The following is a 19182-nucleotide window of genomic DNA, read 5'->3' on the forward strand; positions in this document are numbered from 1 at the left end:
CATTCAGGGTAGCTTCATATTATAGCCATGTAACTTAACGTTACTGGGTGTTTTTGGTTGTAGCAGAGAAGACGGGCTCTGGTTCTAGTAGCACTATCAGACAGTCATTTAGATAACGTTACCCGGTAACGTTAGCATCTAGAACTAGAAGCTACAAGTTACTGCATAGGTGGTCATGGTTTCCGAGTGTGTTGTGCTAATATTTTGTCTCCTGGTGGATTTTTTATGTTTGTCAACATCATTCAATGATAATGGTTCATGAAAATCTTGAGATAAAGTTCTGAAAATAACAGTGATTAATGCACTCTTTTTTTCCCTTTGATTCACAGGGGTGATCCCCAAAACGGACGGTGGAATCTGCCTGCCTTCATGGAAGTATCCCAAGCTTTTTCTAGCTATCTGTTCAAAAAATAAACTGCCAAATAAATAAATGTCGAACTGTTTTATTTAATTGCATGGCTATTGTTGCCCATTGGATGGATTTTAAAACATTATATTGTAACATTAATGATTTGCAAACATTTATTTGAATTATTATCAATTAATAGTGATTGGATTAAGGAGAAAAATAAGATACTTAGAATAACCCATAAATTAGGTCAGCATAACCCAGAGATGACAGTGAAAATAATATAAATCCTGGGTTGTATAAGATAAGCCTACCCAACAATTATGTAGGTTTAACCTAACAGTTTTGTTACGATAACCCAATGTTTGGGTTAGACTATCAACCCAACTCATTGGGTTGACCGAACAACCCAATTTTCGGGGCTAATATAACTCAGTGCTGGGCTCGACCACTATTTACCCAGTGGATGGGTTGAAATTGGGTTGTTTTTAACCCAATGTTTTTTAGAGTGTAAGAGTTGAGTGAGTGAGAGAGTTAGCATCCTGGGCTCTTAGTTCAGCTGGACTCCCGATCCGTGGTGCTGCTGTTTGCGGGTTCAAGTGGAGGCGAGTGCAGGGCTGAACAGCACATAGTTCAACACACTGCAGGTCACACAATGAAGTGAGCATATGCACACAGCCCTGAGCAGGATAGGGTCTGCAGTCAGGGAGCACACACACACACACACACACACACACACACACACACACACAGTAGAGTGTTGATCCAGGACCCTAAGCTGGATGGAATCTAACCCTGTTGTCCAGCAGCTCCTGATGTGAGCACACACACTGTTAGGATTTGCTATTGCTCTGATGTATGTGACCTAATGGACCGTTGGATTTGTGTAGATATCTATGAAAGGTGCACATACACACACAAACTGGAATGGAAATGACAGTGGATTGCTACTTTCACACACACACATACACACACGCGCGCGCGCGCGCACACACACACACACACACACACACACACACACACACACACACACACACACACACAAACTGTAATGGAATGGAAATGACAGTGCATTGTTACTTTCACACACACACACACGCACACACACACACACAAACTGGAATGGAATGGAAATGACAGTGCATTGCTTTTTTCTTGTCAAAATGCTGTTGGTCCTAGAGGTTTACTGTAAAAAAACACCTCTATGGATGTGAAATATATGTGTGTGTATTGGTGTCTTTCTGTGTGTGTGTGTGTGTGTGTGTGTGCGTTAGAGAGGATGGCATTGAATGATGTCATTGAAGTACTGTACCATGTAAGCTGTTAATAAAGGAAATGGAGATAGTGGTTTGTGTCAGGTGGGAGTTTATTTCCAACACACACATACAGTATTTGTCTGAATAAATGTACTCTCTTGTAAAAAAACAAACACCTGTATGGAAAAAATGTGTGTTTATATCAGGGGGTGTGCGTGTGTGTATATGTGTGGGGGATTATTTCCAACAAGTGTTTGTCTGAGTCAATGTAATCTGACATGAATCCTCTCGGCATCTGATTGGATCTCTAGTGACGTCATGTTTCGTTCACGCCAAAATAGCCTAGTGGACGGTAAGAATATGGATCGAATCAGTGGGTTGTAATGGGATGTATTGCACATTTTAGTAATTATAGTGAGATTTAACCTCAGAAATGCCCTTCCACGACTGTTGGCTTATTGTCTGGAATAAAGCAACATCCACTTTTTTTATATATACATACTTTGTTTAGTTGTCTCTGTGTTTCGGGAGTATTTTCAACCATGATTGCACTGGTATCTCATCAGTCTATCAAGCAATTAGGCAAAGTATTTGTCAGCATATGGCAAGATATGAATGTAAATGGATAATATTGTTATATTGTATGAATGTAAATGGATAATATTGTTCAAGTGTTATAGACTCAGTAAAAAAGCACACAGTCCTCCTCTGCCAAGTATACTGCTGGCCAACATTCAGTCTCTGGAGAATAAGATGGGTTTAAGGGCCAGAATAAGATATCAACAAAACATATCTGCAGATACGTCAAGAATGCAACATCATCTGCCTGTCTGAAACATGGATGCCATGTTCCGAACTAAGCTTTAACTCCATCCAAAAACTCCATTCTACGGGTGGACAGAACACTAAAGGCAGGTAAATCCAGAGGTGGAGGTGTCTGCTTCATGGTGAATAGCAAGTGGTGTGATCCCAGAAATATCACCATCACACTCTTGGGGTGGAGGTGTCTGCGTCATGGTGAATAGCAAGTGGTGTGATCCCAGAAATATCACCATCCTGTCACACTCTTGCTCGCCTCATCTGGAGCATCATGTGTCATCCATTCTACCTTCCTTGGGAGTTCATGGCAGTCATCGCCACAGCTGACTACATTCCACCACAGGATACAGTTACAGCCCTGTCTAAACTCCATAGAGAGTGCTGAAGAGTGCCTCTAGTGATGAACAGGGAAATACAGTTACGGCCCTGTCTAAACTCCAGAGTGCTGATGAGCGCCTCTAGTGGTGAACAGGGAAACTGCAAAGGCAAGTTTGTGAAGAGAATAGCCAGGAGGTCACCTGGTGGCAAACTGTGAGACTGCAACTATGTAAAATGGTAGACATCCATATTGTAATTTAGTGCCCCATCAATATGTAACATATACTGTATATTGTAACTCTCCACTATAAGTGAGGGTAGCTGTGGTGTATAAAAACACTGAGAGGAGGAGAGGGAGAACAGGAGTGTTTCTGGACTGGCCAGCCGCCACTCTGTCCTTCGACAGCGTCTCCTCGGATCCACTCACCCACCTGCACACGTTCACCTCCACATTCATTGAGCCCCTCTATGTAGGATGTGAGCTTGGCTACTCAGACTCTGTGTCCCTGTTCACCTCCACATTCATTGAGCCCCTCTATGTAGGGTGTGAGATTGGCTACTCAGACTCTGTGTCCCTGTGCAAGATCACTTAGTGACCACACGCTGCACAAGCACCAGAGTCCGCGGAAGAGACCAGCTCTCCTGCTGCTGGTCATTCACATAGACTTTATAAATCAGTTGTACATGTAGCATTCTACATTCTGATGGTCATTCACATAGACTTTATAAATCACTTGTACATGTAGCATTCTACATTCTGATTGCATGAACTAAAAACACACGTTGTTGTCATGGTGACGGTTCTTCATAAGTTGATATGTGTAGAATAGGCCTGCTACATTATGTGCATAAAGCATTTATTTGAAATGAGTAGATTTCAAACTTGAGCTCTGGTAATAATCTCAGCCATGTTTTAGGAAGTCTTCATGTTCAAACATAACCAACTAGCTAAAATAATAATAAAACAGCATTTCATTGTTTTCAGCTTCAGTTATTTTGTGACTAGGTTATCTTTCCCATCCACAGGTTTCTAATCTATTTTCATGAGAGAATGTCCTGTTTTAAATTGCATTTAGGCTAGTCTTTGTGAAAATATAAGGCCATTATCTACTGCAGTAGGCCTATCGGCTGCTAAACACATGATAGCCTAGACAAATCATATTATATTATATTGGCACAGCATGAACTATAAGATTGTCCGAGAGTTTGTCTGCAATTTCAATGTTTTTACTTTGAATCAGTGCAAGCTTTCGGTCGGCAGAGTAGATCCAATTATTATATATTTTATAAGCTGCCTACTAATCCTGCACCTCGACAGATGAGCGCTGATCTTTCACTTTATTTACTGGACTCAATTTAGCCTGCCATAACTTTCATTAAACTACGATCTAAAATCGCTTTTGACAGGGGGAGGGACTTTTAAGTTGGTCTAACCAAAAGCGAAAGTAGGCTACATAGTCAGACTCCGCATCAGTAAGTTTGTCTTGTATCGAGAGCACACCGTTTGTAGCCTAAGGTAAGAAACCCACTATTTAATGTGTTCATATTGTCATTCACTTTGTGTTTTCGGTATGTGGAATATTTGGAATAAACTAATTAGAATTTCGTTGCATGAGCTTGTCGTCGTTGTTTAAGATTTCCGCCTTTGGGGTAGGCAGGCAGGCAGGCCTTGTCCAAACAAACAAACCACTAGTAGGCTAAATGCGGGCTTGCTAACATTAAAATATAAGATAGGCTACTGAATATATTATATATCTTAATTTAACTACATAGTAGGCTAGCATAATATGTCGAGGTAGCCTACTCTTTTGCCAGGTCCAGATTATGGCATCAAGCACAAAATCGTCGTGCGTAACTAGATGGGCTAACCTACTACAGGCGCTAGCCTGTGACCAGCAAGGGCATATGTTTGCATTAGGGACATATCCATACCAACACTTTGGGGTGACGAAATTGTCATACTTTAGCGAAGTCATTCGTATTATTTGTTTTATTATGATGTCGTTCATGATGCTCATAAAGTGTAGACTACATCTCCAGTACAACCAGTTTAGATATGCTGTCATTTGATTGGCTGAAACGTGAAAAGTGTCAAAGCATAGGCCTCTAGACCATGGAGGTATTATATATAACTGGAGAGAGTGACTAAGTCCCGCCCTCCACACAAATGAATGGCGGAGGCTAGGCTAGTAAATCCGGCCAATTCATAGTCAACGCCATCTTGAACACTGGGGTTCGGATCCAGCGCCAGTCGGCTCTGACCATGCGCCAAGTTACAAAGCTGGAAATGACGCATGGACCAACGTCGATTTTTATTGGATATTCTGTAAAAAGAGAGTCGTCCTCCAGTAAGAGGGTGGCGATAATGCACATAAAGTCCTTGCCTCATAACAAGAAGAAGAAAAAAGTTGATCGGGAACGCGCATGGAGTCCGAGTGGAGTCGGCCTGAAGCGCAACTTAATTTCATTGGATAACACAGCGGCTCTAACTAAGAGCGATCTGCCTCACTGATCTATTATAGATCTAATATAGATCTATTATAGATCAGTGGGTCTGCCTGCTGTCCTGCTGCAAATATGCATTCGAACATGACGTGAAATATCCGTAGTCGAACTATAAATAAACTATTCGGTTTTTAGTGCCAAGTGTAGCGCATTTTTACAGTCTATGATTAGTTTGTTTTTTTATTTTATTGTTTGCCATCTCAGCGGGTGCTCTAAACGTATTTTAGCGTTGGCCCATGACCAAATCAAGCCAATAATAGCCAGTAGCCACAATAATGACTGGAGCCAGAGCCCTCAATAGCCACCCTGTTTTGAAAATAATATTGAAGATAGTATTGAAGATAACGCACAGAACGGTCAGCCTGAGCGGACAATTACGTCCCCAACTCATCTAAAATGTGGTGTCTTTACTTTGAGTTGTACACCGCAGATGGTAAAGTAACGGTTAAAGAGAATGTTGTCTGCGGACTCAGCAAAAAACAGTTTACTTACGCATCCACGACATCCAATCTTCGCGCTCACCTGTGGAGTTACCATCCAAATGAGGCAGCGGTGTCAGAGGCACAGTAGACGGCCAGAGCATCGCCAGGCGTCCAACATCGTATGATTGCATACTTTCCGTAAATCCTAAATTATGTCCAGGGTCTGCTATTTACTTAGGCTGCAAAGCACAGGTATTTATTTGAGGTAGACTTATTCGAGGCAGACCTTTATTTCTTACATTGTACGTTATTGAGACATGCGTTTTGTTTGGAGCTGCATACCAGGCTATCAAACGCAGACGATTTTCGGTTTTGGTATGGGATTTAATTTACTTTTTGACTTTTATTATATAGTTAAATGTTGAGACTGATGGGCATTTAAATCTAGAGGGTATTTGATGATCACTGTAAAGTTTCGTGTAGTGGAAAAAGTGTTGGAATTTCCAGCTGTTTATTGCGAGACAAGGCCCTTCATTCATTGAACGTGCGCTGTGATCTAATGGAAACCTTATTGCATAGCGAAGTAGCCTAAATTTAGCTTTTTTTTTAATTATGCATGGTTTACTTTTTATTAAATTCGTAGGCTGGAATGCCTCGCGGCAATAATTGTGTTTAAATGTAGTAGCCTAGTGCTTCAGCCTCTGGCAAGCTCCAAAGGGGGCGGCAATAGGTTGAGAGCAACGTGTTGGAGACCCATGGTGTAACGAGACAAGGTCTTTATGCCGCTGTTGTGTAATTTATTGTCTTTAATCATGTTTAGGCTATGTTTGTTTGGGACAAACAACAACGAAACAAGATCAATACAATTTAATGTATTTGTTTATTTGTCATATGATGGATAAACAACCATAATATGCACGTCTTCTCATAGGATCCTCGAGAAATACGCACTGAATAACGTTTGGCTGTAGCCGCCGGATAGGTACCCGCCCACCAACATGTACGCGCATGAGCTCGTGCCCAACACGGATTTTCGTGCATGGAGCTGGTTCCAAATGCTCCATGCAGCGCCATATTTGAAAATGGCGTATGCTAACATGCCGAAGCTAATCTGCACGCTCTTGACCCCCTGCTCTAGACCTCTCCAGAATATATCCCGCCTCCTATCTTCCGTATCCATCCAACTTCCGGGCGTGGATTGTCTATGGGAAATAACATGGCGTTTTGAAAGATCGTACCTGTCAAACTCTGTAGGTGACAAAGTAGTAGTAGGTGACGGTGCCGTTTGAGTAGTATAGTCTACTACTTAAACGGCACCGACAATCAAAAAATCCAGTGGAAACTATATGGCAGAAGTGTGTAGGTTAATCTGCCCACCAGCTTTTTCAACTAAGCTACCTACATATTTCGAAACGCCATGTTATTCCCCATAGACCTCTGAAGTTCGCCTACAAAAAAGCTGCCATCTTTGACATCCGGTATCTGGCGATTTTTCCTATGGGAAAATAACATGGGGATTTTGATTTATCGCACCTGCTAAACTCTCGCGGGGATGAAAGTCTGAAATGCAGATGTTTTCCTGAACACACTTTTGTCCTCTGCCTTCGGGTGGATACTGTGATCTCCAGTACGTGAGGGCGGCACACTTAGATTTTTGCTACCCCAGAGCTAACTTTCAATGCAACTTGCCATAGGTAGTTCGCTTCAATTAAGAACCGGATCTCCTTATATGGGCAAAGATGTCCGTTTTGGTTCTTTTTTGTAGGCGAACTTCAGAGGTCAATTACAGAGGCGGGACTTATTCTGGAGAGGTCTCTTGTCGCGTTAGCGGCAGACACATAGGAGGCATGCAGGTGTGTGGACGATGATCTGTCTTAAAATAAAATAGATGGTTGAAGAAAAAAAAAGAAAGAGTATGTGTATTGTAAATCTGGATGTGAGGGTCAACCCTGGAGCAGACAACATGGTTTTAGGCATAGATATTAGAAAGCTAGATACCACATTGTCTGTCGAGTTTATTCTATTAGGTGGCATCATAACCATGGCCGCCATATTGCTGGGGGCAGCACCTTTATTGTCTATGGGCAACACTTGCAGGCAATCACGGACACCTGTCTGATTTCCAGTCAGAGTCACATGCTCCTCCATTGGCCTCCAGTGATTGTTGCCTCCACCAAGATGGCGTCGCTATTTACGTAGGTTCTGGAGCCCAATGCGTATCTAGCTTTCTAATATCTATGGTTTTAGGGTCCCTACCCTTGACCTCTGACCCCATGGGCCTGGCCTGGGATGAGCGTGCACTTAATCCAGACCCAACTGTCATGATAAAGCAAACTAGGCCAAAGACCTTAATCTGTACTGAGGAATTTAGCCTACACCTTAACATTTCTGATTCTTGTTTAGTTACAGCTGCATGTTTGTTGTGCTTCTTTCACCATCTTATATTTGTTCTGTTGTTTCTTCTTGTCAGAATATTGAAAACAAAGACAGCGGTTCATGTTTAGCTACAGCTATAATCTATAGTATGTGGTGACACATGAAACAAGATGTAAAGCTGCATATGTCTCATGTACATTCCTAGAGAGACTCTCCCACTGCTGCTAGGATGAGTGTCTCTCAGGAGAGAGAGGAGGCTGCAGGTCACAGTGAGACACTCAGACCAGAGTCTGCAGCACACAGCTGTGTGCAACAAATCAGCAAACCACCAAAACACTCTGATGGAGGGTAAGTGAATCCACAGATACAGTACACATCATACCTGTCCCCACACACTCTGATGGAGGGTGAGTTAATCCACAGATACAGTACGCATCATACCTGTCCCCACACACTCTGATGGAGGGTAAGTTAGTACACAGATACAGTAGGCATCATACCTGTCCCCACACACTCTGATGGAGGGTAAGTTAGTACACAGATACAGTACGCATCATACCTGTCCCCACACACTCTGATGGAGGGTAAGTTAGTACACAGATACAGTACACATCATACCTGTCCCCACACACTCTGATGGAGGGTAAGTTAGTACACAGATACAGTAGGCATCATACCTGTCCCCACACACTCTGATGGAGGGTAAATTAGTACACAGATACAGTACGCATCATACCTGTCCCCACACACTCTGATGGAGGGTAAGTTAGTACACAGATACAGTACGCATAATATCTGTCCCCACACACTCTGATGGAGGGTAAGTTAGTACACAGATACAGTACGCATAATATCTGTCCCCACACACTCTGATGGAGGGTAAGTTAGTACACAGATACAGTACGCATAATATCTGTCCCCACACACTCTGATGGAGGGTAAGTTAGTACACAGATACAGTACACATCATACCTGTCCCCACACACTCTGATGGAGGGTAAGTTAGTACACAGATACAGTACACATCATACCTGTCCCCACACACTCTGATGGAGGGTAAGTTAGTACACAGATACAGTACACATCATACCTGTCCCAACACCCACTCTGTTCTTCTCTGTTGCCGATAAGGTAAAATGGAATGTAATAGTGGCCATTAGACTTATATTATTACACAGCTCTTTATAATGCTGAAGAATACACTATACTGACTTTGCACTCATTCACTCCTCCATTTATCTACCCATGTCCTTGATTGCCTAGCCTTTCTGCCCCCCCACCCCCATCCCCAACACACACACTTACATCATCACTGTCATCACCTCACATACATACAGCACACTGCTTGCTACAGTAAGCCTCCTCTACATACTTGCTGCACACTGCCCCCCCCCCCCCCCCCTACATAGACAGCACATTGTCTTCAGGATCTTCTCCAACACACATCCTCTACATACTTACAGCACACTGCCCCCACCTACCCACACACTACACACACACACACACACACACAGTCACTGCTCCACTCCCCTCCCGCCCACACACACATCTTCACTGTCATCACTCACATACATCATACATACAGTACTCTGCTTGCAATAGTAAGTCCCTTCACCATACTTGCAGTACACTGCCCCCCCTCTCCCCTACCTACACAGCACATTATTTCATCAGGAAGCTTCTCCAAAACACATCCCCAACATGCTTACAGCACACTGCCCCCCCCCCCCCCAATACACAGTACATTGTCTCATGAGGAAGCTTCTCCAACACACATATTGCACACTGCCCTCTCCCCACATTCACAGTACACTATCCCATCTCCCCTGTCACCCCCCCAACACACACACCAAGACCCCTGGCAGTTGGGTTAGCCCCTTGAGCCATGGATCTGCCCAAGGTTTCTTCCTTGGTAAGGGAGTTTTTCCTTGCCCCTGTTGCTCTTGGGTGCTCCTTGTTGGTGCCCCCCCCCCCCCCAAATCCCAATCCTCCCCCACCTTTCTTATGCAGCCCTTGCCACTTAATCTACTAAACCCCCCCCCCCCCCCCCATAAATGCACAAATAGGCTGACACCAGACATAATTTCACTGCATTTCTTACTTCCAGTAACTATATGCATGTGACAATAAACTTCCTTGTATCCTTGAATGGGCCTTCCCAAAGTTCGGTGTTCATATTTCTCGATAACAGACCACTGTCAAGGAAAATGGGTTTCGTATCAAAGCAGACAGTGTTCTAAAGAATGTTTGATTCAAGTTCAGCGTGTGTTGTGAACTATTTGTTTATCAACAAAAGCAAAGATGAAACAGTAACACATATGTAGGCTAGGCTAAAGAGTCATATCGTGGGGAGTTTATTTTTCCATTTTGGCAAGTAGTCGTGTAATAAGTCTGGTTTTGTTACATTATCCCTTACATACCATCTATAGGTACCATCTGTAGGGGAAATAGGTCCCTTCAGGGCGGAACAATTGCGGTTTTTGCCCTGTCGGGACCTATTTCCAGTTATTGACCGGTGTTCTATACAGTAGATAGATATATAGATGGATAGATAGATACTTTATTGATCCCCAAGGGGAAATTCAGGTTCATTATCCCTTACATACCATCTGTAGGTACCATCTGTAGGTACCATCTATAGAGAAATAGCCTGGACATGACCGTATTCTCATTATGGACTCATTTGGCTAATCACTGGGAATTTATCTTCTTGCAGTAACACTTCTGCAGCCTGAAGTCTGACTTAGGGTTAATGTGTAGGAGCCACGCTACAAGTTGCCTACACCGCTGTGAACCTTTTGTAGTTGTGCGTTGGTCTGTCTGTGTAGCTGTGAACCTTTTGTAGTTGTGTGTTGGTCTATCTGTGTAGCTGTGAATCTTTTGTAGTTGTGCGTTGGTCTGTGTGTGTAGCTGTGAACCTTTTTTTTTAGTTGCGCGTTGGTCTGTGTGTGTAGCTGTGTCTGTGGAGGTTTGCAGTTCTCCACCAAAATGCTAGAAGTGACTCCATAGACTGCCATGATTACAGTTACATGTAAAGTGGCCTTTCTGGTGTAGAATCTGTACAGAGGAATATACTGAATATACTGTATATTCTGAATTTCTGATAACCTTGATAAAAACATATTAGGTTAGGAGATAGAGAAAAATACATTCTACAATGAAGTACAGTTAAGGACAAAATTATTCATACTTCTGGCAAATATTGATTCAATGTTGATTTTCTCTTTAATGTTTGTTCTGACTGAAAATGGCACTGCCACATGCCAAAAGGTTGTATGACAATGTGGTAGAAACATGGAATCAAAAAAGAAGCATTCCATCTGTTTTAATATTTTTATTAAAAATGGCGTGTCCAAAATTATTCATACCCCTTTTTAAATAATCAATGGACACATATTTATTTGCATTCACAGCTCTCAAAATGGTTCTTATAACACCTACCAAGCCTCTCCATGTCTCCATTATGATTCTACACTGCACCTTTTTAACAGCAATCTGGGTTTTGAGTCAAGAATGATTCCATGTTTCTACCACATTGTCTTACAACCGGCATGTGGCAGTGTCATTTTCAGTCAGAACAAACATATTGTTAAAGAGAAAATCAACATTAAATCAATATTTGCCAGGGGTATGAGTCATTTTGTTCTTAACTGTATGTATTACTGATGTAAGTGTCAAGAAATTTACAGAGGAATGAGTTTATCTACACTCTAAAATGTGTCCCTGTTAAATAAATAACTGGCAGTAGGGTTGCCATTATTTTCCTGTTATTTTAACAGTGCACTACTGTGAAGTGGCACACTCCATAGACTGCCATGAATACAGCAGGTTGCCTACACCACTGTGAGCCTGTGTAAATTAACGGCACTACACCACTGTGAACCTGTGTGAATTAACGGCACTACACCACTGTGAGCCTGTGTAAATTAACGGCAACTTTTAGAGTGCAGCTCAGGTTCTTGTCTCTTTATATAACCAGCCCACAGATACACAGACCTCCATCTCCAGTGCCCAGCTGTGTGTCCATGAAGAGTGATCGGTCCATGGATGATATGCCCCAATTCAGCAGTGAACCAGTTCCATCAGGTCTAATGTGAGTAGTCATCAGTCTGTTGACATGTCAGTCACATGAAATTCTACACTCACTGTCTCTCTCTTTCTCTCTCTCACTCACACACACACACTGACACACAAAACACACACAAGGAAATTGGATGGATGAGATGTAAAGGACTGACCTCTCCTAAATGGCAGACACCATGTAGAGATGTACTGTATATGTTATACGTTATAGGAAAACAATGGGATATGCTAGTTGGTTCATTGTGTGAGAGAGAGAGAGAGAGAGAGATTAATTCTAAAATGGAGCATGTATTGTTGTTTACTCCGCAGAGGAATTAGTTGATGTTAATCCGTTTCTTGTGTCTCTTTATGTAACCAGACCTCCATCTCCAGTGCCCAGCTGTGTGTCCATGAAGAGTGATAAGTCCATGGGTGATATGCCCGACTTCAGCAGTGAACCAGTTCCATCAGGTCTAATGTGAGTCGTCATCAGTCTGTGGACATGTCAGTCACATGAAATTCTACACTCACACACACACACACACACACACAGCACCTTACAGTATATACAAAACTATCAACTGTCAACTCTCAACTATGACTGTGTCTACATACAGTTTATGAGCATGGCTTCTATCAGATGATCTCCAATTACATTTAAAAACTAGCTAAATAAATAATCTTCTCACTGTAATTGCAGAAGATCACAAAGACCTGATTTCCTCAGTTCTGCTGAAGTGTTCTATTGGCTTGTTATCTTTACACATGCACAGTTCAGGGGTGACATGCATAGACCTTGTGGCTCCTTGTAAAACAGCTGGGGAGTTGATATAGTGTGTTTAATGCTTTATCATGTCAAAGAACCTGACCCTACCTAACCTGAAAGGAGGAGAAATATATGACATGGAGACACGTCGGGCTATCTTCACTTGAAAGGAATTTCCCCTTGGGGATCAATAAAGTATCTATATAGTACTATCTATTTATCTAAGGAGAGAGCAGACCCACAGCGCTTCTCAAGTTCTCGAGGACATTGTCTGGAATCTTATCTGTAGAAACATCAGTGTCTCCCATATTCTGAAAAGTTTGCCATGACGTTGGCAAATCAGTGTTGTTAGGAATTTCATCTGTGTTAACAGCAACATCTTTCACATCAACATTTTCACTGAACTGCAAAGTCTTTCAATTTCCTCCATTTTCTTTTTAAGTATTAAAGACATAAGGCCTTACATAATTTGAAGCCGTTTTTGTTTTGGCTTAGGCCTACGCATTCCAGTGTGAATCCACCGATCATATCATCTAATTTTCGCTACAGTCAATTGTGATCCCTTTACTTCCTAGCTTGTGTAGTATGCCATGGCCATCCAATTTTTTTCCCCATGCACCTAATAAAATTATTTCACCTAAATGTCCACAGTTGTTCAAATTTTAGAATATTTTTGGTGAAATTTTAATAGCCTACACATCTTCAAGAAGTTTTAAATGTACTCACCAAAATTCAGAAATTTAGATGCATCGTACGGTCACGTAAAGGAGTTGCCACTGAAATGACATGACATGTTGGCTATCCTCACTTGAAAGGAGAGGGCAGGCCCACAACGTTTCTCACATACTGTATATCCTCATGTTTTAAGTCAGGATGTGTCCTGGATACAGTCGCTATAGCACCCACAGGTTTTTGCCTCCTTGCTAACTCAGGTTTCATGCTGGTGCTGCTCTACCAAGTGAAGACCGATGTGGCACTGTTCAGTACTCACAACAAAAATTACATTTGCATGCAGATAACTCTGCCAGTTCAATATACAAATATGAACAATATACATGTGTAGACTAGGGCTGTCACTTTTGTGAAAAATTCCCGTTCGATTTTTGAGACATAAGTGTTCATTGAATCAATTGTAAAATCGATTTTCTATGTCTAAAGACGTTTGCTTTTTCAAAGCCATATATAGGCCAATCCACGGACAACTTACAGGCATTAGGATGAACGTAAAGAGTGCGCTTGAAGACACACAAGCCAGCAATATTTCTGATGATTTATATTAGCGTTTACTTTCGTGCGCAATTACAAACAGGAATGCAACATTCTCGAAAAACAATAAGCAGAGTGGACTGCCATAACATCAGTGAAAAACATTACTGCATGCTTCAACGTGGCTGTTTACGATTAAAAATGTCAAAAAAATTTCGCCTACATAGGAACTCACGACTGCACAGTTTGCGTACCGCTTTGTCCTTCTCCATAGTTTGATCTACCCAAAACCTGAAGTGCTTCCATATCTCAAGTTATTAGGGTTTATCACTCGTCTCTCACATGTCGATCGCGTTGTCCTCCATTTTTGGGCAAAACACCAGCAGCACAGCAGCCAGTTTCCGGTGCATAAAATTGGTGGGAATTTTGTTTTCAGCCTACTGCACTTTTGGAATTCTTTATTTTCTTTTTCTGCTTGTTTGTGGGTTTTGTTACCACTATCTTTTTTATTTGTTTAATTCTTTTAAAATAAAGTGTACATATTTGGTTAAAATCGATTCCCTATTTTAGTTTTCGAAACTTGTGTTGGTTGGTCCAATCGATTGTGCAATCGATTTTCAAACATAAAGTGACCGCCCTAGTGTAGACAATAAATGAGAATAGACATTTATATACAATCATATACATTTGTATACAACTGAGTATCTAACAACATGAATGGCAAAGGGAACCTACACAAGTTAATTATCTGCCTTCATGTTCATCTCATGCATCCTTCAGTCTGACTCAGGATCAGTCCAGCTGTGAGCAGGTATTGAGGGACCCAGCCATCACCACCTGTGCACACCTCTGCAAACAAGGTGAGCTCACTGACCACTGTCACAGGTATTTGATCACACTTAACTGTTCAGAGCTAATGGGGACTCTTCATTAAGACTCTTGAGTGTGCAGAACTATACACTGATAAACTGGATAGTAACTAATGACTTCAAAGTTGCATTGTTCAATTTTGCCAAGCAGGTGATGAGGTCCTGAAGAAAGTTATAGAGACTCATAAAGCCAGTCTGAAAAGGAGGTTTGAGAACATATCTGAAGGCATTATCAAACCTAAGACACTCCTCAACGAGATCTACACAGAGCTCTACATCACAGAGGGAGAGAGTGAAGGGGTGAATAAGGAACATGAGGTGTGGCAGGTAGAGTCAGCATCTAGATCTCAATCCACAGAAGACACACCAATCAACTGCAATGATATCTTCAAGCCCTTACCTGGACAGGAGAAACACATCAGAACTGTGATGACCAAAGGTGTTGCTGGCATTGGAAAAACAGTCTCAGTGCAAAAGTTCATTCTTGATTGGACAGATGGGGTAGCCAATAAGGATGTAGATTTTATGTTCCCCCTTTCTTTCCGTGAGCTGAATTTAGTCAGGGGGGATGATCAGTACAGTCTTCACAGGCTCCTGCTGGACTTCCACCCTGAGCTGAACGAGCTTAATGATGGTGAAGGATACAAAGACTGTCGGGTTGTTTTCATCTTTGATGGTTTGGATGAGAGTCGGTTGACTCTGGATCTGGAACAGAACAGTAAGTTGTCTGATGTCAAACAAAGATCATCAGTGGATGTTCTGATGACGAGCCTCATTCAGGGAACTCTGCTTCCCTCTGCACTCATCTGGATAACCTCACGACCAGCAGCAGCTAGTCAGATTCCTGCTCAGTACATCGACCAGGTAACAGAAGTACGAGGATTTAATGACCAACAGAAGGAAGAATACTTCAGAAAGAGAATCAGTGATGGGAGTCAAGCCAACAGAATCATCTCACATATTCAGGCATCCAGGAGTCTCCACATTATGTGCCACATTCCAGTCTTCTGTTGGATAGCAGTTACTGTACTTCAGCAGATGCTGGAAAGGAAAAACATCAAAGACATTCCCAAAACGCTGACTGAGATGTTCATACACTTCTTGCTCATCCAGACCACAAGAAAGGATCAGAAGTATCAGTGTGGACCTGAAACGGATACAGAGAAACTTCTGGAATCTCAAAGAAACATTTTACTTAAGCTGGCAGAACTGGCTTTCAAGAATCTAGAGAATGGCAACCTCATGTTTTATGAGGAAGACCTGAGAGAGTGTGGCGTTGATGTCAGTGAAGCCTCAGTGTACTCTGGCATGTGCACTGAAATCTTCAAGACTGAATCTGTGGAATCTCGACAAAAGAAGGTCTACTGTTTTGTGCATCTTAGTGTCCAGGAGTTTCTGGCAGCTGTGTTTGTGTTTCACTCTTATTTGGCGGAGAACCTTGAGGCACTGAAATCCCTCATCAGTGATGAGCGTAGAGATGAACTCAATCCATCATTTTTATCTTCTTTTCAATCAGCACTAGGATTAAAACCTCAAGACAACTTGCATGTTTTACTTAAGAGTGCAGTTGATAAGGCTTTGGAGAGCCATAACGGACACCTGGATCTCTTCCTTCGCTTCCTTATGGGCATTTCTCTGGAGGGCAATCACCGACTTCTGCAAGGTCTACTGAGCCGCACACACAACAGCTCAAAAAGCATCAAGGAAACATGTCAGTACATGAAGAAGCTCAACAGAGAAGGTCTCTCTCCTGAACGATGCATCAATCTTTTCCACTGCTTATTTGAAATGAAGGATGATTCCATGCACAAAGAAATTCAGACATACTTGTCATCACCAAAGAACATCAAACAGAAGTTGTCTCCTGCCCACTGTTCAGCACTGGCCCACATGCTTCTGATGTCTGAGGATGTGCTGGATGAGATTGACCTGAAGAAATACAACACATCAGATGAGGGACGCAGGAGACTGATCCCAGCTGTGAGGTGCTGCAGAAAGGCACGGTGAGTTTTTGATGGAGAGACTGTGCTAACTATAGTGACTACATATAATGTTAAGTCACTAGTCTACTATTAGCTGTGGTGAACCCAGACTAATCTGTTCTTTGACAGGCATCAATGGGATCTTTTCCAGGGACCGTATTCACAAAGAATTTTAAGGCTAAAAGTAGCTCCTAACTGCCGAATTTAGGAGAAACTCCTAAAAATAATGGGTGTGTCACTCGTAACTTTAGGACTCTTAATTGTTTTGACTAAGAGTAATTCACAAAGCATTTAGCCCTAAAAGTAGCACCTAAGTCTGGGACAGCTTAAAAGAAGTCGAGAGGACTCCTAACTCTCAAACAATCCTAAGGCGCTTTTTGTGGCATTTCACGTCACCATGCCGATGTTTTGAAATGAACATGCGGTTCCAGGAGCTGTCAATCGCGAGGGAATAATTGTGCATTGTAATTAAGGGATGCAATAATACCACCAACAACCAAAACCATTCATTGCATGTAAACTAAATGTAACGTTTTATTGTAAATCAAATTGTTTTTCCTCTTTGCCAATGTAAGCCTATGTGTCTTCTTAAAGATTCATTTAAAACCTGTTGCAAAGATACTGCTTCAAATTGCAAAGATAGGCCTACTGTATTTCATTATGCTACTAGGCTATTTGTTTTGTCTTACTCTTTATTCATTTAGGCCATTTATTAATCATTGTGCATCCTTCATAGCACTTGTGTAGTGCACGCATTCTCACCAGCAAAGACCTGTCACCTGTCACTCATCATCATAGGGGAGGTTTTTACCATCATTCCCACATTATAATCATCTGCCAATCAAGATGGTCACTTCAATCAAGCTCGTGCATGAGTAATGATGTCAACCATAACAACAGAGCTAGAGTTAGGAGTTGTCACTTTTCCTTACTAAGAGTAGGTCTGAAAGCCTTTGTGAATATTTTTTAAGAGAAAACTCCTAGGTGTAAGTTTTTAGGCCTACAATGCACAATTATTCCCTTTTTCAATTGAGAGCTCCTGTAACCGTAACATCGCAACGTGACGTGAAATGCCACAAAAAGCGACTTAGGATTGTTTGTGAATAGATCTTAGTGAGTTAGAAGTCCTCTCGACTTCTTCTAAGCTGTATTGATGTGTAATACCCATTTTATAAGTATCTTTACTGTTTTAAAAATGCAAGATGGTGTACACTTGATATATTTTGATGTTATGAAGTGGGAAATTCCATCTTCATTACAGGATTGTGGTTGATGGTGTGGCATAAATAAATTGCTTATATGTATACAGTGTGTGTGTGTGTGTGTGTGTGTGTGTGTGTATGTATGTGTATGTAATTTGGCATGGGAATGATCTGCGAAAGATCACTTGATTGTGTTGATTTATCGGGGCACATTGTATCCCTTACATTTATACATCTCTGCAATATTTTGTCTTTATTTGTGTTGTTATGCAGACTTGCTGAATGCAAACTCTCAGAGAAGTCCTGTGGAATTGTGGCTGCTGTTCTACAGTCACCAAACTCCCTGACAGAGCTGGACCTAAGTCACAATGACCTGGGGGATTCTGGAGTTCAGCTTCTCTCTAAGGGACTGTCTAGTCCTAACTTCAAACTGCAGACATTAAGGTTGGTGTTAGACATGTCTTTGTAAAGGATTATTATTATCTTGAATTTCCCCTGGGGATCAATAAAGTATCTATCTATCTATTAGGACTAGTGTGGCACATTATGGTTTGGTTGGTGTTTTATGTGTCTTGGCCTGTCCACACCAAGTCCAATTTTTCGGATGAAATTCACACAAAAATAAGCAGGTTAATAAACACAGTTATTCTAATTAGTCTGTACTCACTGAGGACGAAATTAAAATGAAAAAAAAAATGCAATAATAAAAAAAATAATAATTTGAAACTGTCTCGTTTGGTGTGAAATTTCGTATGCAATAGAGTTCCTGACCAATTAAATAATGGCTTTTTATAGGGTTCCGATGTCAGCGATGTCATAAGTAGAATGACAAGCAGAAAAGGCTGACACAATGTATGATATTGTATTGTATGATATTGTATATGAGATATGTCTCATTAGGCCTATATGCCAAAGTCACAAAGAATTTATGTTACATCAGACTTTCCCAGGTTTTCAAGAGTGAGAACTCCACCACAGGCAGCTTTCCCCACCACCTAACCATCATTTCACACAAGGACGTCGTTAGACCCAGAGCCTTATAGAAAGAGA

General features: G+C 41.7%; 1 protein-coding gene and 1 long non-coding RNA gene across 4 annotated transcripts in view; both read left to right on the forward strand.

Moving 5' to 3' along the window:
- LOC143135392 (NACHT, LRR and PYD domains-containing protein 12-like) overlaps positions 1 to 19182 on the forward strand; it is a 270809-nt gene that overhangs the window by 139367 nt on the left and 112260 nt on the right. For 2 of the 3 annotated variants that reach the window (XM_076296074.1, XM_076296079.1), the window contains exon 13: positions 18406 to 18576. In XM_076296074.1, the coding sequence (XP_076152189.1) occupies positions 18406 to 18576 (171 nt within the window). Of the gene's footprint in view, positions 1 to 12039; positions 12139 to 12486; positions 12586 to 18405; positions 18577 to 19182 lie in introns of all 3 variants that reach the window. The other variant, XM_076296080.1, reaches the window with a different exon arrangement.
- On the forward strand, positions 4188 to 8349 carry LOC143136291 (uncharacterized). The gene is made up of 2 exons (XR_012989296.1): positions 4188 to 4258; positions 8140 to 8349. It is a non-coding gene; the product is annotated as an uncharacterized LOC143136291 (long non-coding RNA).

Source organism: Alosa pseudoharengus, unplaced genomic scaffold (genome assembly GCF_046254945.1).
Source record: "Alosa pseudoharengus isolate Yale_2024_CS ecotype anadromous, Long Island Sound unplaced genomic scaffold, YU_APseudo_1.1 YU_APseudo_1.1_scf_1, whole genome shotgun sequence".
In the NCBI taxonomy this organism is placed as follows: Eukaryota; Metazoa; Chordata; class Actinopteri; order Clupeiformes; family Clupeidae; genus Alosa; species Alosa pseudoharengus.